This window comes from Gymnogyps californianus, chromosome 2, assembly GCF_018139145.2.
Source record: "Gymnogyps californianus isolate 813 chromosome 2, ASM1813914v2, whole genome shotgun sequence".
Lineage (NCBI taxonomy): Eukaryota > Metazoa > Chordata > Aves > Accipitriformes > Cathartidae > Gymnogyps > Gymnogyps californianus.
The window spans coordinates 162,567,326-162,593,604 of NC_059472.1; the positions used below are offsets into that span (position 1 = coordinate 162,567,326).

The following is a 26,279-nucleotide window of genomic DNA, read 5'->3' on the forward strand; positions in this document are numbered from 1 at the left end:
GAACAGTTTCCAGCTTCCAGGCTGGTACCAAAAGCAGCCTGGGTGCTGCAAGGACTCCAGGGCAGTTTTCAAGAGGAACTTACTGTTTCTCCAAAGTACTGTAGGAGCCACAGTAAAAGAACGTCCTCTGAAGTCTCACTCTGTCTATGGATCTCTGTGGAAATGAGGAAGATAAAATATTCCAGTAGCAAACCTTTTAATTGCACAATGATTGGTAGTTTTAAAGCTTTAAAACATGAAATATTAGCATAAGAAAGTTCACTAGAAAGGGTTCTGACTGAACACCTGCCACATAAACCATCTGCTCCAGTTTGTAAAGAGGGGTCGAAATTTAGCTGTGACAGCTGTGAGCGCCAGTGCAAAGCAAGAGGCACTGGAAAAGCAGCCACGCCTCCTCCAAACAGAAAGGCCATGCCATTTTAGTTAATTAATATTAGTTAGACAGCCCCTTTCAACCAAAGGACTTTACACAGTTGAGAGTGATACAGTGTCGATGGGAGTCAGACCCTCAGCACTGAAGGGCAGCCACGCCTGGAGAGCGACAGGCGAACCGCCTAGGAGCTCACAGCACCAGCCTAAGCAGCGAAGTGAAAATACAAGATCCTATCACCACAGTCAGTGCTAACAGACAGCCTCCAAATATCCACGTCCAGCTCGCGTCCCTGGGAACACTGAAGAGGCAGATCCCTAGTTCCTTTGTTGTGGCCAGACTTCTATCATTGGCTTGGCTCAAGGAGATTAACCATTATCCTGGCATCTTCAGCAGCGAAATCTCCCCCTGAGCGCTTCTCCAGCACGCACCTGGACAGCCTTCATGATATATCTTTCTTGCGAGAAAAGTAAAAATCTATCCCTCTGTCCTTGTGCTGCATTGGTGCATGTGCAGGTCCTCTCCTGCCCCGGGGATGGGGACTTCTTCCCTGCTGCAAATGAAAGATGAACAGTGAGATATTTGCTGATGCTGCAGGGTGAATCTGATCACAAAGCAGCCTTAACATGCAGAAAAATGTGCACGTGGCACTTCTACCCCCAAGTGCACTAAAAAGGCGAGGAGGCCTGACAGGCACAGCTCTAGGCTTGGACTTAGGAAACTAGGGTTTGTGGTAAGGTGTGGGCTTGTATTTTCAAAGGTATTTTGATACTCAGTTTGGGGGGGGACTAGGAGGGGAGGTTCTTCTCCAGGCCTCAGTAACATTGGGCCAACAGTCCCTCCCAGTAGTATTTTGATTTCACGAGCACAGTGTGGCAGTGCAGGCCCACAGAGCCGCAGGTGAGCTGGAAAGTTGATCAAAATGGAACTCCTGCCTGATGGAGGAGCTTTTTAGGTTCAAGTTTCATCACTGCCTCGAACCAGTGTCTCACCGAGGGGCTCCTTCACGGGGTCCTTTCTTTGATCTCAGATGTACTCTTAAACAGAAGAGTAATAATGCAGGCTCTTCAACAGCATGGCCAGAAGCAGAAGGCTTTGCTTCCACAAAACTTTCCACTCATGGTAAAGGAATCTGGCTTGAGAAATTTGGTATTGCACCTTGGGATTAAAACTGGAAATGGAGACATGCTTCATTCTTCACTGGACATAGTATGACAACTAAATTTGAGCCTCCACAAAGTATCCTTACTTGGGAGGAGGCAGGGAGGATGCAGGGGGGAAGACAAAATGCTGAAAACCCCTTGAAATACACAACCGTTGGTTACATCCATTTCCTTCTGCCCTTCCAGCTCCACCATCACTGACCCCACTAAGACCTACAGAGCACTCTCCTTCCATACCCATCTCCTCCAAGAACAGCAGCCCAGTCAGCAGATGCAAGTCTTGACATGTCGCAGGATCCACATCTTAATCTGTCCCCATTCTAAAGGGCAGGTACACCCAGAAACCGAAGCGCAAGGGCCAGTCCCCGTATTTACTGGTCTTGCTGACTCCAGTTTGGATGCACTCAAGCATGGTAGGAGTTCCACCTCATGAACAGAGTGGAAACTGAGCATCAACCTTGGCTCCCTTCTGTCCGTCTGCATCAGGGGGTGGTTAGGCCAGTGGAGGCCTTCAGAGATACCCCATCCCTCTGCTCATATCTGGCACTACGTATATCCAGAAGGAAAAAACCTCAGTAAGAAGAGCTACCTATAAAATAGTAAACAAAACATGCATGGGTTCATTCTTCAGCCCTAAAGCCAACTGGCCTGGCACAGTTTATGTCGATATGATGTCAGGTGGCTTTGTCAAGACTGTATTTTGTGACAGTCCTTAGCACGTGGTACCCTCAAATTGTGCTTGGACAAGGTTCTGGAAGGTGCTTGTTGTCCCTGGCAAAAATAGTGCTGGAGAATACGCTAACAATGTAACTGTCTGGATGACAGGAGGTCAGTACTTGGGCTTGTGCCTCAGACCTATGTAGTTTAGTAGGACAGACACAGCTAAATAACCCTGGCTGCACAGTCCCTGTGCAGAGCTGGATCACCCTCTGCTGTGAGGTAACGTGACTTTGCATTAAAGCAATTTTTTCCCTTTGTACCTGAGAAAGAAGAGCAGAATTCACAGCCACTCTTACAGATGCAGAGCAGCTGCCTGGAGCCCTCCCACCCCATCCGAACTTTGCCAGTACTCACGGGCCTCTGGTTGATATATCGGCTCCACTCTGGAGCTGTCACAACTGGCTGTGGGTAGGTCTCACCTAGAGTTACTCCTGCTTGGGAGAGAGCAGCACTGTTCAGTGCCCAAGGGGTGTGGATATCTGCTCCCTTTATGCCCTGTAGTTCTGGGACCCACAGCCGGACGTAATCCCCCTGCAAACAGAACCAACAGGACAGGATCCATTCAGTAACAATCTGTGTGCTTCCCAGCAAGGGTTTCTTAACATGAAAGACAGAAGCCTGATTTCCAGGTAAAAGAAGCTGATATACTACAGCATCAGTTACCTCTGTCAAGTCTTAGCCCCTCCTGTTAAACCCTCTACCTAGAATTAGTGCCTAAACAGAGAGACAGACACTGGAGCTCCTCTCCCGGGCTCACTCTGCAGGCAGCGGAGGGAGACAGGTGGGTTTTTGGTACAGTTCACCTGCCCTATATAGAGTATAGTGAGATGAAATCACGCCCAAGAAGTCCTTTTTTTTCTTTCCAGTGACTGTGAAGGAAACAGCTCAGCTGCACACCCACCTGTGCTTGGCAAGATGAACTCCCCTTGCCCCCAAATCTCCCATTAACTCTACTGCTGTGTCCCCTGCTAGGACTAATTCCTAATGCCTTGCAAAGTCCTGTCAGCTACAGGGCTGAAAGGCAACAGCACAGCTTGCCATGAAGCTAAGGAATAGGGTGGAAGCAGGTAATCTGGTATGTGAACACTGGGTAAGCCCATGGAAAGGGTGATTTATCTGCTCCCACCACTTACAAAGGATAGTCAGAGGAGTCACAGGTTTAATTTATTCTCCAGGACCTCCCAAGGTGCCATGTGAGCAGCTCCGTCTCTCTTGTGACTTCTGAGTTCTCCAAGAAGCTGCTCTGTGCTCAAGGAAATGGCTGTGTGAGATATTGATGGGATGTGGCTGTTACCCGGAAGAAATGGTGATGAAACACTAAACGCACAGACCAACGGCAGGGCAGGGAGGGCGTACAGAGCACCAGCCTCTTTGGGGACAGCAGCAGATCGTAAACGTCAGATCTTCCTGTACAACAACGAGGAACCTGCTTGACTGTTGGCAAGGAGATCACAGAACTGTTTTTGCAGCAGTATCCACAGAGCAGATTGATGTCCTCTGTTCCCTGAAACTATCACATACGCTTTGCTGCACTCTTCATTGTAAGACAGCCAAACAAGACTTACACTGCCATCGTAATCCAGGCCTTGTTTAATCATGTTAAACTTTCTGTTGTCCCGTGGGTCGTTGCCAATACCAGCGATGTATAACCAGTTGCCGTAATTGCTACAAACATCGTAATCCACCTTAGGAACAGAGAAAGAAAACAGTAAGAAGAGCTGGGCTGGCTCTTGGTGAATCTTCTCTCCCTATCCACCCCTTATCTCAAGGGGAGAATTCCTTGTGTGGGAATCAATCTGGCCACACTGGGGTTGTCAGAGCTCTCCCATGTAGGTACAGCCATCTGGCTCAGAAGAGGACCACGCTGCATGGCTGTTTTGTGCAGCTGGGATCAGCTTCCCAGGCTGCTTCACTTCGTGGTCCTTAGGTCAATGAGATAGGTAAAAGTCCAACCAAAGTCCCTCTCTTTCTCAGTTTCCTTTTTTTTTTTAAAAATCCTTCTCTTTCTGCCATCATCTGGCAGACTTCATGACAACTAGCCCTAGCTTTTGAGTGCTCATATTCCAAGAAACAGTAGCCCAGTACATTTCAAATATGAGAAAATTCTTCCTGACCAGTTACCCAGAGACCACAGACTAACAAAATCATCTCTGTGTATCCTGTTAGGCAGATGGGAGAGAAGCCTAACTCAGACTGTACGGAGTGACCACACAGAGTGCATGAAGATCCAATCGATACAAACACCGCCGTTTTTTCCCTGCCATTCTCGGCCTTCACCAGGCAGTAAGCCTCAACTCCCAGGGACTTGGCAGAGAGAGGCGCTTTACTACGGGAAACACTAGAGCTCTCATGACGTACTCAGTAGGCTGCACATCGTCAAGTTATTCTCCATCTAAACAAATAAAAGCTCTCAAGGATGCTCATGTAAAATGGAGCAAGGCTCCTGAAACAGGCACAAATGAGAGCAGAACATGGTCCAGTCTGAGTGCTCTTCAGCTGGGCAGGGTGGCTTAAATCCAACATCAGAAGCTTTCCACTTGTAGGAGAATGCAAACCTGGCTCAGGAGGGGAGTGGCAGTGATAGCAAATAGGGTGTGGGATCTCTGAGCATTCCTAGGAGGGGTGTCCGCATTGCGTAAGCGTAGCGCTGGCAGCTGCGGCAGAGTTTGCAAAGACATGTCACTAAGCAGGTTCCGTGCTGTTCTCCCTTTACTGCCGCCGCAGCAACAACCAGTCCCACAGTGACGTTTCCAAAATCTCAGCCACTCCTTAAAGTGAGAAGCTCAACGCACCCTGATGGCAGAAGGCACAGGGGAATGGGCTCTGCCAAGTTCCCTTCCGCTTTCTCTGCAAAGCCAGCCGAGAGCTGGGGTCAGGGTGATCGATAGCCAGCTATGCTCACTGTGCACCAGGCTTCCCCTTCCCAGCAGCACTTCCTCCAGTCGGTGAGATAAGGAGGGGAAGAAAGATGCCATCGGAGGCCTGATTGTGCGATTAACATGCAGGAAAGCATGTGTGGGAGGTGAGGGCAAATCCAAGGGGGACTGGAGGAGGCAGGCTTATTTCCCCCTCGGCCTTGCCCCTTCCTGGCATTCTCTTCTGTTTGTTTCTCTCCCTTTCCTTGGGGCCTGACCCTGTGAATGAAATCATAGCTGAGATATTCTCTTTTCAGGACACCAGAGGTCTCTGGTCTTTCCCCTGGCTTCAGCAGGTTGCAGAAAGCTTGCCTTAGTCTCCCTGCCTGTCTGGTGTGGATGACAAACACCCTCTTCTTCACAGGCACGCGCAAACACTTGATGAGCCTTTGCTGGAAGTATCAGAGATGAAATATGCATTGCTTTCACTTTTTAGAGGCGAGACCAGTTTCAGTTCTGCACTGGCCTCTACCATTCTATAGCCACATCTCCCCCATCAAACTGATGTCTCCTATATGTTACTCTGGGGATGCCACCAGGTTAAAGTAACAGAGCTGTCTAGCAATGTATCAGTGTGACACAACCTGAAAGGAAGGGACAGAAGGACACAAGGATCAGCCTTCTGTGGCGCTCTGAGTCTGACTGCAAAGTGAACCAAGCTCCTGTCTGAGGAAGGCAAGGCTGCCTGCCCGTCAGAGCAAAGCCTCATTTCCTGACTCCCAAGTCTTAATCAACCCAGATATTGCAAAACATTCAAAACGGTCCTAGTGGCTCACTCTGCAGGACAGGCATGCACAGATGTGTTTGTGCATTTGCGTGTGCTGTACCATTCTTCTGGAGGACCACTGTGTGATATATACGATGCATTCAGGCTACAGGAGTTAGATCATCCATACTGAAATGCAGCCCCTGCTTGGCAAGTCACTACTACGAAGCTTAGGGCACGCAGGGTATCAGCTATCTTATACAACCCACTGAAACTGCAAAAGAAATGCACTCAAGGTAAGATTTTTCCATCCCAAATTCCAGCCAGGATATGAAGGATAAGGCCACCACTTTTCCGATACAAGTTCTCTGGTGCCATTTGCTAGGGGCTCTCGCTCTTATCTGGAAAAGCATCACTGCATGGAGGTACAAACACCACTTTCTGGAGGATCCTGCACAAGTACTGCACCGTGTTACTGTGCAAGCCCACCGCTGCTCACAGCACTGGTGTAAGACACAGCAATAGGAAGAGCACCCAGATCTTCCTGTAGATCTCCGTAGCCAAAGCCTTGTCAGAGCCCAGCTCCAAGGAAGCTCAAAAAAAATTACATTCACAAAAAAGGCTCTTTTAATTGTAGATAATGGCAAGGTGACTGGGCTTTCTCTCTACCTCCAGCCATCCTAGTGAGTAGAAAGTTTCCTGATTACCCGTAGCCTCTTGTATCCCACAGACAAGATCTTTAATGTGAGGCTGATATTAGTAGTTGGCCTTTTTCAGTCTGTACCGTTCAGTCTGGTGAAGAACAAATGCAGATTCACCTCCTCAGCCTCAGTTTTCACTGCTCAGCGTGGTGCTACCGATGGTCTCTCCATCAGTACCACCAGAGATAACGGCAACCAAGCAAAGACGCACAGAGCTGAACTGGGGACTGCCAGCCTGTTCAGATCTTCCTGGGAAGAAGCGATGGGGACTGAGGACGGAGAAGCAACCCAGCTACTTAACTGAGCTCGCATGGCCGCTGATCAGCATATGAGAAACGAACTGGTGCTCCAGTTGGCAGGGAGGCCTGTGACTCACCAGAATGAAGAAGGATGCCTCCAGCCAGGGTGGAGCTCTCTGGAAGGTGATCTAGCTATTGTCCATACTCGCCTGTTCCTGATGACTAGATGACTTCCCTGTCCACAGCGATCAGTGCAAAGACACTGTGCCAACATTGGCTTCAGTGGCCAGAACACATTTCTTTTTATGTTCTATTTCTGGGCTGTCCTCCTCCCCAGCCTCTGGGGTGAGCAAATCAGAGCATTGTTAACATAATTTATGTTTGCAGGTTTTCTCAAGTGTGACAGATCTCTGGCTAAAACCCTACATGGAGGATCAAAACTATCATTGCGAACTTCATAGCTACATCTTGGTTGATGGCAGCTTCACTGTGGCAAAACTCCCTGTTCTTACGTGAGCTTTGGGAATTCCATACCACGCAAGCAGTATATACATGCACTTGTATCAGCCTGAAAATCACTGATCATCTTCTGTATCCTTCCTTATTAGGCAGAGCTGTCCTCCTGTCTGTCACTCAGGGCAGGGAGCACAAACAACTCCAGATACACAAAGGGTTCAGTCTTACCAGCAGGTATTCGAACCATTCTGCCCCCATCCTCCAGTCCAGACCCAGGTCCTTGGTGAGAAAGCTGGCGACATTCTGCCGCCCTCTGTTAGACATGAAGCCCGTCGCAGCCAGCTCTCGCATGTTGGCATCGACAAAAGGAACTCCTGTTCTGCCCTCTGCAGAGACAAAAGACAGTGCTCGGACATGATGACATTTTTGGGCACTCATAAACCAAGCTGTGGTCATGCATTCACAGCCATCCAAGTAGGTAAGACAGTGCCAGTGTACAGCAGCAGGGAGAGATTTCAGTGAGGTTTAGCTGGCGGGCAGCCACCAAGATCCACTGGAAATTAAATGGGAAATTATACTGAAAATTAAAATGAGAATTTTTGGCAAGGAAAAAAAAGGTACAGAAAAATCTCAGACTGGAAAAACAATCAGGTGGATTGCAGGGAATTTTGCAGAACAAACTAAATATACAGACAATAGTGAGATGGGCCAAGAACAGAAAGATTCTTGACAGGTGACTAATAGCAGAAGGGGATGTATTGGACAAGTCCCCGAGGGTTAGTACCTGAAAAGCAGAGCGCCTTGTCTGTTGTTAAGGAAAAGATTTACTGTACCTGTGTGCAAATGGATACAGATCACATTAACGTGAAGATATATAGGTGTGTATTTCACTGATTCTGATACTTTAATCTGTCAGTCCCTCCAAGTTTTGAGATATTATGCTTGCTATTCATGTGACAACAAAGTTATAAAAGCTAAAGAAAAGCAAGGATATTAAAAGGCTGTGGCATAACGAAAGATGTGATTTATTCTAACGCTGTTTTAACCTTCTAACCAAAACCAATCAGAAGAACAAAACGTAGCAGGCATGGCAATCTAGCTTTGGTAAGAAAGGCTGGTCAGCCTCTGTGCGACTAAACCAAAGGGACCAACAGGTCATAAACACTTCCACCTGGGCAGGAAAATCTAACAGCAGCGCATCTCACAAAGCGGGTACCAGCTGGACAGAGCTTGGCCATTCATGATACCCTGTGGGCCTGCTCCTGTATGGTGCTCAGTCTCAGAAGGGAAGCCAAGTATCCTGTACTCACACTGAACCGAGGGGTTGGATTCTTGTTTGGTGGTATCAGTTTAAATGACAGGCCCTGATCATGCTGACAGTTCCTGTACATAAATCTGAGTTAGCGTTAGGGCACGTGTTAGCATGCAGACACATGGAAACCAAAAGCACACTTAGCAAAACGTGCAGCTTCTACTGACCTTTCCAACAGTCAAAGAGCTGAAGGTCCTTTTTCCAGGGGACCTCTTTACTTTGAAGCCCTAGTGAGGAAAAAAATGCACTGCTAATGAAGACAAATGCTGACGCAGGCAGTTATTAATAAAACAATGACAGCCAGAGGCACCTTGGATGACACAAGACGTTAGGATGAAGCTAGCCCTCTCTGGTATTACAAACGCCATGTTCCTTCTGCAAAGGTTTAGAGATGATCCATTCCTCCTCTCAAGTGTTGCAAAGGGGTGTCTCGTGCACACAGAGGATGCTCAAGCCCTAATGGATTTTGATTATTTGTTTTGTTGGTGTTTGCTCTTTTTTTTTTTTTAATTAAAAATGACTGAGACCTCACAAGTGGCTGGAGTTGCGCTCTGGCGCAAGCTAGTATTTTCTTGTTCAATTTTACTCCAGGACAATGTTTATGTGAAATGCGTTTCTGTAGCAGATACTAAACCCAGAATTACCTGGCAGAAGGCCCTGCTAACACTTTGCTCCTGCAGCGGGGTAGGAAGAGATGACGGGGATGACTTTATGTTTGCAGGCATCCAGTGGCAATTACAGTCCTCTGTACAGTGGAATGGAGGCAGCAGGGACGACTCAGCTCTAGCTCCAGACATCTAAGGTTAGGCCCACCGCTGGCATCCAGTGCCATTTGAGATGCTGTAGGGCATTTGAAGCAGCCACATAGGCCTGGCAGATGTGACACAGGCCCTGAGTGAGATGTGTTCCTCTGCAGCCACAGCTGGATGCCAGGCAGACTGCTCTAAAACTGCATCTAGAACAGTGCTGTATGCTTAGGTGTGGGCAGCTACATCCCATGGAGAATGGCTCACCCAACACAGGCATCAGCTGTAGGGTTTCCTGACTATATGGACTAGATATTTGTTGTTGCACTGAGAGTTCAGATCCCCATTTCATGTGTAGACACCTGCACGTAAGTCACTGGGTCTGGAGCTGAATCTCATTCTGATTCCTGTGTAGTGCAAGGCAGAAAGAATATCTGGTTTCTTGGGATTCACACTGCTGGGTCGGTTCCTGCTCTGTCCCAGATTCTCTGGTGAACTTGGGCAAGCCTGAAGCCTGGATTCTCTCCAAAGGTGGAATGTCTCCGGAAGCAGCATCTTTACTCTTATTGTGCTGCTGTTTCCCACTGACGTCTTAATAATACTCCCCATATCTAATCAGATCTGGGGCAAAAGTCTCAGTGTCTACAGTGTCCAGCATTGTACAGTGTACATGGTACAGTGTCCAGTGTTGAGGCACTTCTGTGCTAACAGTAAGTCCCCAGCAACATCCCAGGGTGGTGACACAAGCGCTATGAGAAGAACATTTGTACAACACAATGCCGACAGCCTCTTCTCTTACTTTCCCTGTTGTAAGACTGTACCTTTCCTCTCCAAATGTGGTGATCCATACACACCTTTTAATGAGAAAATCCTTCTGCCATACTTCAGGGCCACAAATCGAAAGTAATCCCGCCACAGCAGTTCAAACAGGACCCTAAAACACAAAGCCATGTCTGTATTTCACTGTGGGTCAAATAAAATTACTGAATTAGGATTTTGCTTCCATAGCACCCATCATTAACACCGTGAGGTTTATTCACAATGAGCAATTTCACGTACCTTCCCATGATACCAGTTCTTGCCCCAAGCCTACTTATCTAGCTTGCACGTGGATGACTACAGTGAAAACATGAATCACTTGGGAAGCTTTCCTTAACTCTAGTGCAGGAGCAGAATTTCGGGAAACCTGTTTCTCATCCGTCCCTACTGGGATGTAATTCTCCAAAGAGCAGGGCGAGGACCTGATTCAGCTTCACACTTCCACATGAGCAAGCATGTCAGCACATTCCTAAGAGCTTTGCGTTGATTTAAGCAATAACCTTTGTAAAGGACTTAAAGGCACGTTTCAAAACTGGGTTTACAGTGGTCTTAGCTTGTGAGATCAGGTGCTAGGCCTGCAGAAAATAGACAGTTTTATATAGAAAGAGCTTCTTATAAAATGATGTGACCTCAGCCTCTGAGACCTGCTTCAGCTCTCTGGCATATTGGAAATATTCTTCTCAGCTGATGTTTTTGCTTACAAGATCTTTCTGGAAAACCTGATTACAAAACAGGACACTGTCCAAATGCTAAAAACTAGTGTCATGATGCTGAGGTTCAATCAGTCCCTCATGTGCAGCCACCACGACCTGTACTTCCCTGCACAATTGACTGCAGTGCCTGGGAGCTTGACAGCTTCTTTTTTATAAGTATTTATCACTTTAAAATGCTCAGATCACCATGGCACCCTGGCTGCAGGCAGGGTGGCTGGCTGTTAGACGGAAAAACATGAGGATGTTCATTTCTTGAAATCTTTCCTCTCTTAATTGTCTTTGAAGAAAAAAAAAAAGGATATACTTCAACGGGCAAAAGGTCGGTATTTTATCTGTCATGTGAATTTTAATGAAATTGAGTATTTTGGCTGGAATTGTTGGCAATGTTCTGCCTGTTCTTCACCAACCACTGTGCTGTACATATTGCAAATGTAACAAACCAATACAAAAACATAGTTCTACAGTTTGCACAGACTTTCTGGTTTGGTTTTTTTCCCATCCAGGTCTAGTGTTAAGTCAGGCTCTAACATGAACCTGCTTCTCCATGAGAGCTCCTTACCAGGCTGTAATTCACAGTGTCTGGGCAGATCAGAGTGCCTGAGCAAGTTCAAGGCCAGCCCAGGGACGGATACACTGACCTCAGCTGTCCCCCAGATTCCTTCAGGACAACCTCCAGGCAGGCGAGCAGCCAGCGGTGAGGTGAGGAAGAGCACGTGTGACAAGGCGGGATGCATTAAGCTCACTTCCCAGTCCCCTCTTCCCCTTTGCTATGGTGTTGTGGTCATGGCCAGGCAGCCGAGCAAATTTTGGGGCCATTTGCTGGACTGTGGCCAGAGGCCCTTCTGACACACCATGTGATTTGTACAAGTGGCACAGTCACTGAGCCTTTTGGGTGAAACCCTGCTCATATCCTTGGCTTGGGAAATCCTTTAGCTTTTATTTGTAAATCATTCTTCTTCCTTCTCATCTAGCCCATAATAACAATACAGAGAGGGATGGTGCTGATTTACAGAGATCAGTTTTAAAAATCGTGAACCACAATTTCCCAGCAATAATAATGACAACTAGCATTAATAATTTTTACTTACAAAGTGCCTAAAGCCTCTGGATGTCGAAGGCAGACTAATAAATCCATACGGAAACAGAACTGCAATGCAACCCAGAGGAACCAGACAGCAGGCACAGGAAAAACAAACGTTAATTAAGAAGAAAGTTAACAAATCACTCTCTCCTGTGTGTGAGATGCCGGTTTCCTTTTCAGAAAAAACAAGCCACGCTGATCATGCAGGGACATACCAGTATGTGCTCTGATTTGCCGTTCTCTCTTTTTCATACTTCTGGATCTGCTCATAGATGTATCGAGGTGAAATGCAGCCCAGCGCCAGCCTGAAAGCAGAAGAATGATGTCCTGAATGCAATGTAGGACTGACAGCTTGATGTCTGCGTGGAGGGAGTGGAGGGGCAGTTTTGTGTTTAGAGTCATCATCTGAAAACTTTGCTCTGTTTGCAGTTCTGCCACCGACTTCCCAAACAGCTTCCCAAAGTCACGTCGTATGACTTTTTTGCAAATCTGCAATCTGAGAATCAAAATCCTCCCCTTTCCAGCACATGACTGTTACAAGAGTCTCCAACCTACTGAGATAAATCATTTTACAGAAGTTTGACAAGTTTTGCTTAAAAGATTTTGATCAGCTGGTGACTTAGTGCACCAACGACAAACCCAGAAATGGATCTCAAATGTCAGCCTCTACATCATCTGCCTCAGCTGTTCAATAGCCCTCCTTTTACTACAAACCTATTTATCATATGCCCAGGGCTCCTATACCTGCAGTACCTTAGTGTCTCATTTGAGCAATGACAGAAGGCAAGTGACTTGCTGAAAATCTCAGGCAGGGTAGCAAAACTAGGGAATCAAACCCAGCTCTGGCCCTTTCAACCCACTGAACTCCTTCCATTTGTTCCAAATCAGTGCTGTGCAAGACAGGAAAGAGCTTATAGACTCCAACCCCATCGCAAAGGGTGATAAGGAATAACTGTTACCTTGATTTTCCTAGAAATTTATTTTACTGCAATTTCCCACTAAGGCTCATGGAAACATTTGATGTTCTAATGAATTTTGGAAAACAAGAAGAAAGGGCCTGAAGAGTTTTTCTTTAATTGTTGACAAGCTCTAACACTTAGAAATGGCCGGTATGAGACGTGAATGACTGGCTGCAATCTGAACCGGTCTGATTTTGATTATCTGACAGAGGAACGCTTTGGGGCAGGCAGATCAGGACTGTCTGCTCTGGGCAAATGGCCAGCTTGGAAAAACTCGAGTGGAGGCCACAAATGAAGAACTTCTGCAGTGCCAGCGGTCCTGGGATCCCAAAGTGCCACCAGGTGGAGCCATCCACTGCAACCACTGAAGCACAAAGCCAGTTCCTGACCTGTAACAGCCTCAGAAAATTGTTTCGCATTGCAATTCTGTTGGGAAAACGCTCCAGATGTTCTCAGCATGAGGCTGAACTGGGTTCTGCTGCTGCAGTTTCAGTCCGGAATTAACTCTGCCCCTTCCAGCACTAGAGACTAAAACCCCTAATTAGAAGTCATCATATTTACCCAAACAAGATCCTTTTGCAATAGGAATAATCAGAAGAGAAACGGAATGGCCGTGAGGTGAGGTGACTTGCCCCACAGTATTCAGCAAACCAGGACTGGATCGAGTTTTGTGACAGCCCTATCAACACGCTGAAGCTACGCTTCTGCCCTGGCTGCTCTCTAACCACCCCAGATACATTAAACAGCATAAAGCCAAAGACAAGTTGTGTGTCTGTCCCGTGCCCTGTCCACATCGCTGCTCCCAGCACACTGGGCTCTTGGCACAGTACTGCTACACTTCAGCAATTCCTAACTGCAGGAATGTTCCCAGGGAACTGCTGCCTGGAAGCGCAATAAAGAGCAGCTCTGAGGCTGCTCTACCCCGACAAAAAAGGGCAAGGGAATCACACCTAGGCCCCTACCCATGCCCCGTGAGCACTCAGCAGACAGGTAACATCAGTTTGGGATGGGAGCAGAGAAGGAGCTTCCAGTCTCACAACAAAAATATTTACCATGGTGCAAATTTAGTTGAGTAATCCATTCCCACCAGTCCATTCCAAGTCTCCTTGTAAGATGCAACCAGGTTCTGTGCGAGCAAAAGAACAAAAGGGTTTAATACTTTACATGCAACCTGCTAGATATGTTTTCTTTCATACTGGAGCCAGGGCAATCCGGCAGGGCTGGGCTCCCTCTCATGGCTGCCTGCAAGGATTACAGAGCTGCCAAATTACTGCCTCCAGTGCACAGGAATTAATCAGGCCAGCAGTTTTCATTATAGCTCTGGGATGCGTGTCACAAGCTATGCTCCCTGCTTCAGCCTGTAGCACGTTTCTTTCTACAAGCACTATGAACCTGGCTGTGCTGCTCCTTGCCCATACCCGCCCGACTCTGGATCAATAATCCACTTAAAAGCACCAGTGGGACTGGCGGCCAGTTCCCTTGTCCATGTGGCTGCTTGTTTGGGTTTGAGAACCACAGTGTCTGACAGCACCCAACACTCAGCTGCAGGAATGCTGATCACTGTTATTTCTGGGCCACCCACGTTTACAGCAGGGTGCAGATCTTCCATTTTCTGAGCACTTCATTGATAATGCAGAGGATATTGGGAAGCCTGATCTCTCCTTGATCCCCTTCGCTGCACAGGTTACAATTGCTAAAGGGCTGTTCTAGCTCACTGGGGAAGACAATATTTGCATTAACAAAAAAGAAGGAACAGGTTTTCCAGCACTGATTGTATTAATGCTTGACCAAGAGTAGAAGCTATGCATACTTGTACTGGTTTTGGCTGGGATCGAGTTAATTTTCTTCACAGTAGCTTGTATGGGGCTATGTTTTGGATTTGTGATTAAAACAGTGTTGACACTACAGGGATGTTTTCGTTATTGCTGAGCAGCGCTCACACAGCCTCAAGGCCTTTTCTGCTCCTCAGACTGCCCCACCAGCGAGTAGCCTTGGGGTGCACAAGAAGCTGGGAGGGGACACAGCCGGGACAGCTGACCCCAACTGACCAAAGGGATATCCCATACCATATGATGTCACGCCCAGCATATAAAGCCGGGGGAAGAAGAAGGAAGGGGGGGACGTTCTGAGTTATGGCGTTTGTCTTCCCAAGTAACCGTTACACGTGATGGAGCCCTGCTTTCCTGTGGATGGCTAAACATCTGCCTGCTGATGGGAAGTAGTGAATGAATTCCTTGTTTTGCTTTCTTGTGCACACAGCTTTTGCTTTACCTGTTACACTGTCTTTATCTCAACCCACGAGTTTTCTCACTTTTACCCTTCCGGTTCTCTCCCCCATTCCACTGGCGGGGAGTGAGGGAGCAGCTGCGTGGGGCTGAGCTGCCTAGTGGGGTTAAACCATGACAATGATCCCCAACAGCAAGGGAATGCAGGAACTTCTGTAGCACAGCTGAAAGAATCCCTGGGGGCTGTCCCAGTGAGCACACTGGGCACAGCACACTTCTTAACCCATCTCAGCTGGAGAGATGCTACCCCCTTTATCCACAAAGCTGTGTAGGGTCTGATGCTGTTGGAAATCAGCATATGTGTCTTCGTCTAAATTCACACAAGGCAAATTTAAGGCAGTTCCTCAAACTAGACCAGGAAAAAGTTCAAAACTGGTCAGGATGCACAGACAAAATGCAGTCAGCAGCAGCTTCACTCCACCAAAGCGAGGAAGCAAGAAGTAGCTGTAATTATTGGCTGCAAGTTTTTAAACCAGACTACTAGGAACCTCCTACTATTTTTAACTGCGGGCAGCAGCTTGGGTCAGCTGTTCCTCACCCCAATTGCAATTGCAGCCCTTCAGGCCACTTTTCACTCCTCCAAAATGGAGGAACTACATTGCTGATGATGTGGGACAGGAGAGTAGAAAGGGCAAATCAAGGTAAAGGAGCTAAAAAATTGTCCCAATTCGCAAAAGGTGATGGAAAAAAAGACTTAAGAGGGATGGCCACTAAACTAGGTTCCTAAGTATTTGGCTTACATTCCCAGTTCCTGGATGACTTCTTTTTGATTTAGTTTGTCTCTCTGAAAAACTGAAATAATGCTAATTCCCTCCTTTGTAAAGTGTTATACAGGAGCTAAGGAAATATTATTAGGAAGTGAAATTGCAGCCTCACCCACTTGCACAGCCGTATGTACAAGGGGGAGGATGTAGACAAGGAAATGTAAGAGTTACCGTGTCCCAAAAATAATACTGCAGTCTCATTAAAGCCTGGGTCTCTCCTCCACTGCAGGGGAAGGCTGTTCGTGGATCAGTCACAGGATCTGCCACAGAAAACACCATCACCTTGTTACCCCCTTGGAAAGCATCTCAAAGGTAGGAAGCTTAAAATCTAGGGATGTTCAGCAGTAGGGATGTCTGCTTTGGGGACATAAAAGATTGTGCCTTGGTCTTCCTTTAAACCAAGGGCCACATCGAACATATTAAAAATTACTGACTAAGAGGATGTTTTCTACCCAGCTGCAGTGCAGCTCCTCCACGCAGGGATTTTACCTTTATTTGCTGTATGAGTGAACAGACGCTTAGTTACAGTTTGAAGGGCAACCACTGCCTTTGGGAGGCCTCCATGTTTTGACTCTCAGTAAGAAACATCTCTAAGTAGGATTTCATGGGAGCAACTGCCAAATTAAATTTTCTTACCCTTCTGTCCCAAATCCTCCATTGTAGGGATACACCCTTCTTCCACCCCTGGAGCCAGAGGCTTTAGCTGATCTGCCATCCGCAGGGTTGGCCGGACCTTTGCCTCAGATTCCACCGCTTTTCGGAAATGGGTGTAGACATCGGGCAACCTGCAGATTACAGCGCAGTCAGATCTCCGCAGAATGGCTACCCTGGCCCCTCCACACAGCACCACATAGCTTCCACAGATGGAGGGTTAGCTTTCCAGGCTGCACTCTCCTGAGGGCAGAGTGCGTATTTGTGATGCGTGTTTGTACATTGCCTGGCACAATGTAGGTAGATGCCCCTGGGGCTAGCAGCAATCAGAAGTTCAGTCCTTCAACCAATTTCTTTCTGCTTCTGATGCAAATGGTGCCTTTTCAATTTAAGGTGTGTCCTGATGGGGCAATCCATGAGGGTCAGATTTATCTCACCTAACTTCTGACTACCCACAAGGCTGACCTCAACGTAAAAATTTGCAATCTCCTGCTGCCTTTTCAGTCAATGGAGAGAAACAGGCATTTTTATGGCCTGACTCTTCTGTCCTATTTTATACATTTTCTATAGCATACCATGAATCACTCAACTCCATCAACTACACCTCAAGTGACTATTGAGGGAGCCATGAGGAGTCCACCCGCAAAGGGCGACTGCCATAGGCAGCTGCATTTAGCCAGATGGGGTAATGCAGCAATCCAGTCCAACGTCACAAGGACTCTGAGCACTGCAGACCGAGTATCCAAACTGTTCTGGTGGAAGGGCAAAGAGAAATCAGTCCCTCAATAAATGGTCAAACAAACGCCCTGGCTTTATGCATATCGAAGCGTAAATCCTACTAGTACAGAGGGATGAATGTGCCCCTTCCCCTTTGTATGAGCATGACAGCACTGTTCCATAAATGCAGATGGACTAACGGGTCCCTTCCCTGTGGGACCAGATGACTAAGACCCCTCCTGAGCAGTTCACGGGAGTGAGAAACAAATGGGACAGTGGAGGAGTGAGTGATACCATGCAGCAGCCCACCTGGCAACAGGCCTGAAGGGAAGGTCGTCCCGATGATACAGCGTGGATGCCCAGAATGTGTGAATCTTCACCCTGTGCTGACCACACACCTGGCACAGCGCCTTCTCCACATCCAGCTCCTCCTGCGTGGCCTAGGGGGAACAAAATGCAGTGAGGCCATGGCTGCACGGCCTTAGCTCCCGCATGCACACAGACCCTGGTCCCTGGTCTTGCCCTCCTCCCTCATCTCCACATTTAGCTTCATCCCTTTAGAGAGAGGTGCACACAGACAATCTCTGAGTATTTCCCTCTGCCAAACCCAACAAGTGTTTTCACTCTCCATTGCCAGAATAAGGAACTCCTTGATATAGGATGTTGCAGATCTTTTAAGTTTGCATGGACTGGAAAGGTGAATGGACAAATATATGTAAAAGAAATCCACTGAGGGTTATTGAGTATCAGGATAGCATTCCTGTTTCAAGAAGTCCATGAGCCACAGATTCTTGGAGGCTGGGAAAGTAATCAGGGGAAGTATCTTTACAGATTTGCCCTGCTCCTGAGGTCTTCTCTGGGCATCTGTTATTGGTCACTGTCAAGAAAAAGGTTATGGAGTTAGATGAGGCCTTTTGTCTGATCCTCTGTGGTTGTTCTTAGTGCTGCATGGAACAAGGCACTATGGGATGTGTAGGTTGTCAAGTTACAAGGGTCTTAGGCCTGACAGCAGGAATACCTGCAGTGCAGGTCACAGAGTGATTCCTGCATTAGACAGCTCTGAGGTCCAGACTCTGCTAATTTTGAGTGCATCTATGTACATACATATGTATGTGTGTGTGTACACAAAGCCTCCAGACCCAGTGGTTTAGATCCAGAGCCCTCCACTGAATTCAGGAGGCTCTGGATCAAACCACGTCATTAGCTCAGTGAAGACAGGTCAGTGACACGCAAAGCCCATCGGCAGTCCAGGACTGGACTCATCTTACGTTCTTCAACACACTGGTGGGCAACTGCCTAAATATGGGTGCTGTCAACTCACCGTGGGCCTTTTCTACACTCGATACAATATGCCCCCTGGCAGCTAGCTCCCTGTGCAAGGAAGGCACCAGGAAAAGGCAGCTTGATGCAAACAGAAGGAGAAATGGACTCAGCTGACCTAAAATGCCAGTTGCCGGAAACTCCTCTTCTTCAAGACGCAGCACTTGCAAGTGATCAATCACAAATAGCTGCTGTCATCCAGCAAGGACTCCCACCCAGACACCTACACCATCCCCATCCCAGGAGCTAGCCAGTTTCCCCAAAGTTAACAATACCACAGACAAGAAAGGCTCTGAACACACAGGATCTGCATCACCATTTGGTTGTGGAAGAAACCTCCACAACCTAATTTTATCTTTTAACAATGTCACTCAAATATTTCCCTTACCTCTTCATGGAAAGCCACAGCACTGACAGAGCCCAACTGATTAATCAGATCACGGACCACATCTTCCGGCTTCCCCTTCCTCACAACCAGGGTGCTGCAAACACAAAATATTGGCCTGAATTACGTTTGATGTTATTGTTATTTATGTGTACAGGAGGCCTGAGTCCCGGCCCAGGCACTCATGTACTAGTTCTCTACAGAGCACGGACAGCATGTGGAGGCAGACAGACAGGATTTGACTAGCCCACATTTTTTAGGACCCACTGAACACAGTTTGTAAGCCTCTGGGGCTGAGTTTGTGTCAAACACATTTCTACCACCCCGGATGCCTTAGAAAGGATGACTGGGCAGAAAGCCAGGCTGTTACCTAAAAGTAAATCTGTCAGATCTGTTCATCCTCACACACTAAGGCTGAGATTCAAGAACTGATTCCTCTTTCAATCCCCTTCACAGGCAGTGGCGGCCTGTGGGCAGACCCCTCTCCACTTTCATGTGGGAATATTCAGAGGAATTCTTTCCTCTGAATGCTCTGTGTTCATGAGAGAGTCAACAAAACTTCCCTCCCACCTTGCAACCTCACCAGCTGCCCAGCTGTGTACTCAGGGCACCTGACCAAAAGAGAAGCTGTGGTGAGAAAGTTCGTCAGAGGTGGGTGCAGAGTTCTGTGAGGAGCCTCATACATAAATCTGTCCCTTTTCCTGTCTCTCTCACACACACACTACTGTGTCATCTAACAGAGGCCTGTGCTGGAGAAGAGTTTCTTGAAGGGGTAATACAGTGTTTTTGCCAGAATAAGTTAAAGCATAACTGAAAAGTTTCTTCAAAGATGGACTGGGTCTGAAGAAGGCAGGAGCAAGGGATGCTGCTGAGAGAGCTGTTTCCCTTACTTCCCACAGAAAAGCAGAGACCAAGCTGCCCACAGAGAACACCACAGATTGGACGTGGAGGAGATTTCTATCTACCACTGCATTAAGAAGATACTTCATGGTTGTGGAAATGGAGACTATGTCTTAGTGTAGCTCTTCACAACCACACATCTCTCACTGCAGAAGACCAATCTCTAATCCGCCACTGACAACAGCACAGCAGCATTCAAGCAGCTCTGAATCTGTTCACTGCAGGGTGTGGGTGCAGATACCCACTGATCAGTTCTTTCAGTCTCCTATAACATTCACCATCTGCACAGTCCACACTGCACTGCAAACCCAGAGCCGTTCCTCTTGCTTCTACTACCACTGTTACGCTGCTCTGCAAGAAGACAGGCTGGCTGACGCATCTTCTGCTAAGCAAAGCCAGATGTTATCTGGTAATGGGATTCTTCAGCAAGCAGACCTTCAGGCCCTGGTCTACCCCAGTTATGGTTTCTAAGGGCATAATGAAGGAGGAATCCCTGAAGACCCCCTTCCCACAGTGTAGCCTACCAAAGAGATAGGGTTTAGCAGGACAGGGCATGAGCAAACTTAACTCTACAGTCTCACAAGCCAGGATCCATGATGGTCTATCTCAAGCCAACTCCTACGGAAAACTCACTAGGGACAAGGAAGGATGCATGCCACGGTGGCTAGTGTCATTGCATAAATCTCGGAACACTGCCATTCATGTCTCCAGTCGTCAGGACTCTGGGCAAAGCGCTTAAGGCTGACACCCATCTGTGGCATCTGAGTTCAAGAAAGCAAAACCCCGAATAGCACGCAGCCTGCATGGCTCTTTGCTCCCTTGCAGATGCCACAGCAGGTCATCTGAACAGGCATTATGTATGGGACCTTACTGTACCTAACAGAAGGGCTGGGGCTCTCTGAAGCGAGCCACCATCAGAGCCCAGAGTATCTGACATGATTTGACTCACAGCACAGATATGTGTCAAAAACGACTAGAAAAATAAAAATAGACGTGTTATTTGCACAGTGCTTTCTCAACTACCTTCCTTTTTTCTTGAGCGTTTCCCTTAGATCCTTCACGCTTTCCAGCAAAAACCTGAGCCGATGGGGCCCTGTCTTCGGGAAGCCGTAGCAGTGGGTGCCCAGGTAGTGCCGCGGGTCGAAGCAGTAGAGGGGAATAATGAAATCTGCATTATTCTGAGCCCAGTGGAGCACCTGGAAACACAGAGAGGGCCATGGCAGCTCTGGGGGGCAGGATGCAGCACGCACCTCTCCCCAGCCTACCCAAGAGCGGGGTTATTTCTAAAGAAATACCCGGGGGGCCGCCGCCCGGGCCCTACCTGGTTATCATGGGCGCGGAGGTCGCAGCGCAGCAGGCAGATGGCTGTCCTCGCCGGCCCCGACATGGTGCCTCGACGAGGCCGGTCCCGCCTCACCCGGCCCGGCGCTGTCCTCCCTCAGCCCGGCCCCCTCAGCCCGGCTCGGCTCTGTCCTCCCTCAGCTCGGCGCCTTTCAGCCCGGCCCGCCCCGCTCCCGCCTCACCGCCCCGCTCCCGCCTCACCCCCGCCTCACCGCCCCGCTTCCCCCTCAGCCCGCCCTGCCGGGGAGGAGCCGTCCCGCCTCCGGCTCCCTGCGGGCCCGTGGGACGGGCAGGTCCCGTCCCGCGTCCCGGGAGGGCGGCGGGACCGGGACGAGCCCTCAGCGGCGTCGGTCGGGGCTGTGTGGGCGGAGAGGAGGCGGCGGGGCAGGAGGCCCGTTTCCCTTGTCTGGGGTCCCCGTGCCTTTCCATGGCAGCCTCTCACCAGAGCCCTGCCCCGGCCAGTCACACTTCTTGCTGAATTTGTGGGTTTTTTTTTTTAACCTCGATAATCTCTTTATCTTCCACATAACAGCAGCTGGGAACCACCTCACACAGAAGCGTGGCTCCGTTGTGCTGGGGCACAGCCATGGTGAAACCGACCCCTGCCAGGAGCACCACTCACCCAGCTCTGACAATTAGTATTGATTAGTATTTATCCTTTAAGTGCCAAGGCTGCGATATGACTGCACCCTTGCCCGCTAGCATGCGAACCAGCTTTGCGGATAGCTCGCTCACCTGCTGACTAACAAAAGGTGAGCTGTAGATTAGCAATAATTAATGTTTTCGACTCTCAGCACTGACAGCGGCGGCCGAAGTGAAAAGGCTTGCCTCATCCTATAGTTTCCGTAAGTTGACGTTGGACGCCAGTGATTATACATCCCTTACTCACTGAATTGTCCCTCGGGATCCTTTTTTTCGTTCGACGGCTCTCATAATAAAAGGAAATGCAAAAAAATCCCCTGCTTGGCTCAGCGGTCTCCAGCCACATGCTCCCCTTGTGTAACTCCACTCGTTCTCCTTGGGGTGGGAGAGGATGGTGAAGGGGTTAACAAGTTGCAGCAAGGAGTTGGTGATGATTGAGGATCCAGGTTTACGGAAATGAATTGCTGCAGCTCATTTAAGTACCTGAATTGCTGAAGTGGAGCTTTTGGTGGAGCCACACGGACTCTTAGATGCCCACCAGAGATTAAATGTTGTACCCAAACCCCAGTGGGTCCCGGGGAGTCCTGGCTTGATTTCCATCTCCTCCAGGCCTGCAGGTCCTCTGCATGCAATCTGCACTGGCTGGCTGTGGGAAGTGATGCCGATTCCCCATGCGACGCACATGACACATCATCTCCTGATTCCTTTTCTGTGCAACAAGGGCTCCTTTTCCTGGCTCAGCAGACTGCAGCCTGCTATAAGAACCAGTGACTCATCCCAGAGGGCTCATGTTTGGTGAAAGAAAAGTAGAGCTCGTGCCCAAGGAAAACACTGTTGTCGGCTTGCAATGCATATGCCATGGAAGCCAATACCTCTCTTTATCGTATTAGAAATGAAGGGATTTTACAAATCCAGTGTATAAATCTTCCCTGTTTGCCCTTGCCTTCATTTGGACAAGGACAAACAGTGCAGTTGGCTTCGCTTTTGTTTGCAGTCAGGTTTCCCCCACAATGTCTTGGTTGACATTAAGCTGGGCCAAGTCTGGCAATAATGACATCCCCTTGTAGCTTTCTCACAGCTGCTAGACAGCCACCCACTTGCATTGCAACTTCAAGAGGTCTTATTTAATGGGCGTGCAAAAGAGAGGTGCCCTACTGCCTGAAAAGGGTTTATTTCCCATTGGCAAGGAAGGCTGGTTTCCACTTAACAGAAACCTCTGCAACATAAAAGAGATTTGAAACTCTTGATATGCCAATGAGGAAACAAAAATGGGTTTAAAAGCAAGTGAGTCTCTGCCAGCTTTCTATTTGTATAGATACAAAGGATGCAAAGTGTCCAACATTGTGGACAATGCAAGAGCACCGCGACAGACTCTGCACTGACACGGCTGTTCAATGTGACGATCTAGGCAGCAAGAGTGGACAGGAAAAACAGATGTCCATAAAGGACAAACAGTTTGCTCAGGCCCAGAACCCAGACCTCCTTACACCCAACACCGTACCCCTTCTGTCACACGGTTGAAGGTCAGTTTTAGTTCCTTTGCACTCTTGTAGGAGAGTACAAATCCTGTTGCACACTCAAGGCAGTGCTTTCTAAAATAGTGCTGATTGCATCCGCTCTGTATTCTACCCTGATAAAAGAGGATGATAGTTTTTTACTTACACAGTTGTTTCTCCTTCTTAGATTCTGCATGTATGTCTGCTCAGTCCCTGCTTCTGTGAGACCTTATGAAATCATCCTCTGAAAATATGTGTAAGAAGGGGGGTGTTTAGGAAAAGCGGTGGTGAGGAGTACTTAGTTCTAAAATTAGAAACCAGGAGATCTGGCATTGTGAACTGTAGGCTCTTCAGTCTCCTTGCCTGGATTGTCCATTCAGATGAACACAGTCAATGAGAACAAAAGCTTTATTTTTTTTTCACTGACACCTGTCTCTCTACTCCAAGACGGTATTCCAGCTTTCCGTTCTCCCTTTGGGAAGCAGAGAAGCTTTGCCAACAGGTGTGGCAATACCAGCAATCTCTGTGCCAGTATGGAGGGGACCAAGCTTTCCACCGTCATTTTTGTCCTTTTAAGTATCCTCCAAGAGACGGCTTCCTTCCTGGAGCCCTGAAGTTGTTAGGTAATTCATGGGAGATGGGGGGAGGTCTGTGAACTTTGGTGAAGTTACACAGGGGACCAATGATAAAAGAATTGGACAGCCATGGACTATCCAGACCTAAGGGAAACCTAGGGACCAGGCTAGACAGTATCTAGCAATTGCTTCTTTCAATGTGAACAGCAGCATGTGATCCCTTTGTTTCTCAGAGACAACCTCATGGGATACCAGGTCTTGGACAGACCCCAACTCCCAAGTCAATAACCATCTGGTGGTACTCTTCCCCTTGCTGCTTTGGGTGTCCTTTTTCACTCATTAAAGCCATTTATCATCTCTTGTTTATTCCTGGAGTTGAGTGTTACAGTCAGAAATGTCTGTTGTACCCATCTTGGATAACAGAGCCAGAGAATTGTACCTCATCACCCCTGCAGTAAGCTCTCCTTTTATGGCTTATGCAGAACAAATCTGTTAGAGACAGCCAGTTTCGTGACAGAGCAACTGGAGGTGGGCCAAGCTTCCCCCTCTCCTCTCCTCTCCTCTCCTCTCCTCTCCTCTCCTCTCCTCTCCTCTCCTCTCCTCTCCTCTCCTCTCCTCTCCTCTCCTCTCCTCTCCTCTCCTCTCCTCTCCTCTCCTCCTCCCCTCCCCTCTCCTCTCCTCTCCTCTCCTCTCCTCTCCTCTCCTCCCTCTCCCCTCCCTCCCCCCCCTCCCCTCCCCTCTCCCCTCTCCTCCCCTCCCCTCCCCTCCCCTCCCTCCCTTCTCCTCTCCTCTCCTCTCCTCTCCTCTCCTCTCCTCTCCTCTCTCCTCTCTCCTCTCTCCTCTCTCCTCTTTCCCTACCTTTCTGCACCTAGCTTGCTGTGATGGAAGTTCAACAACATACAAACACCAACACTTTTGTTTTCCTAGACAGAAACAGGCCGTGGTGAAGCACTGAGGCAAGAGAAGGCAGAAGTCTTCCTCAATAGTGACAGCCTCCTGTTGAACAGGAACAGTGTTTAAGACAGCAGATACAGCAGCAGGAGCAGGTCCACCCATGCACTGAGCAGCACTGCAAACAATCACACAGAAGGTAACTATCACACATTGGCTGTGTATTCTTTTGCGAAGTTTTGATTCTGTTAAAGGCTCACACTTGATAACCTTCCCCCAGGACCATAAAGCTTTCGTCTGCTGGACAGTTTGCCTCCAGCACTGCTGTGTCATTGCATCACTGATTACAGTCTTTGACATTTCATCCATCGACGTCCATGTTCATAAGCATCTGTGCCCAGCTTCATTCGTGATGCATACCACCATCTTCATTCAGATGGTGTTTCACATGTCTAAAGTAACAAATTGGCCTGAATAATTTCCTCTTTCATTTTGGAAGCAAATCCCAACTGTTGCTTCTTTTAAGTCACTGTGAGAATGACGCTTTTGCATTTAGCTTGTCATGCATGAAAAGTTTGACATCATTATTTGATGTTTTACTGAGTCTCCTCTGAGCCCTTTACGGAATCTTGAATCATGTCATCATTAGCTGTTTTCATAAAAGCATAAAACCTCCATGATCAACATATAGTGCAGCACTGCTCAGAGACAGACTGTAGTGATTGTTACCAGCCCTGCTGCGTCCAAGCATATGCTCTAATGTCTCTGACTACAAGTACAATCTCATTTTCTTGGATTTGAGTGGCATGCTAAATCCTGTCCACCAGCGTGAAACACCTCTTTCTTTTCACGCATATCTGATACTCCAACTAGATCAATCTTTCAGCTTTTTGAACCATTAGTAACAGTGGCAACCTGCCTTTAATGCCAAGACCTCCCATTCCAGAGACAAAGCTTTGATGTTTTGACTGCAAAAGACTTGGCACTCTCTTTTGTGGTGGAAGCAGAAGGACATAGCCCTGCTCAAAGAGTTCAGTTCACTGCCTGCATAAATACAGCCGCTCTTCTTACTGGTCAGAGACTTTTCCCTGGTGTCATTTGTCATGCCTTCTGGTTTGGAAGGGTCTTGCCATCAGGTACCGTGCAGGGACCATCTGGCCTTGGTTCTGCTGGGATCGTTCTTGTAGGAAAACATACAGACCGATTGCTCTTTGTAGTTCAGCTTGTGACCACTATTCATTAAATCTGTCATTTCCTCTTCTGCCTTTCAGCGGTATTTCCTCCATCAGGAACCTAATGACCCTCTGCAAGCTCTCATCCACCTACAATTACTGGACCTGTCTGAGGTTTGCCAAGTGGCTTAAATACTGTTTAGCATCTAGTGTCAGCTACTGCTTATGGCTGTCATATGG

General features: G+C 48.1%; 1 protein-coding gene across 1 annotated transcript; it reads right to left on the reverse strand.

Annotated features, from left to right (window-relative positions):
* Positions 1 to 218: 218 nt before the first annotated feature.
* Positions 219 to 21,328, reverse strand: LOC127013203 (cryptochrome DASH-like). The gene is made up of 14 exons (XM_050891919.1): positions 21,244 to 21,328; positions 20,946 to 21,118; positions 19,026 to 19,119; positions 17,627 to 17,757; positions 16,586 to 16,734; positions 16,121 to 16,209; positions 13,953 to 14,026; positions 12,157 to 12,246; positions 10,183 to 10,262; positions 8,750 to 8,809; positions 7,499 to 7,656; positions 3,819 to 3,938; positions 2,608 to 2,784; positions 219 to 923 (listed from the first exon to the last, which is right to left on the reverse strand). The coding sequence occupies exons 1-14, from the start codon at positions 21,307 to 21,309 to the stop codon at positions 813 to 815; spliced, it is 1,572 nt and encodes a 523-aa protein (XP_050747876.1). The 5' UTR covers positions 21,310 to 21,328; the 3' UTR covers positions 219 to 812.
* Between the last annotated feature and the right edge of the window lie 4,951 nt (positions 21,329 to 26,279).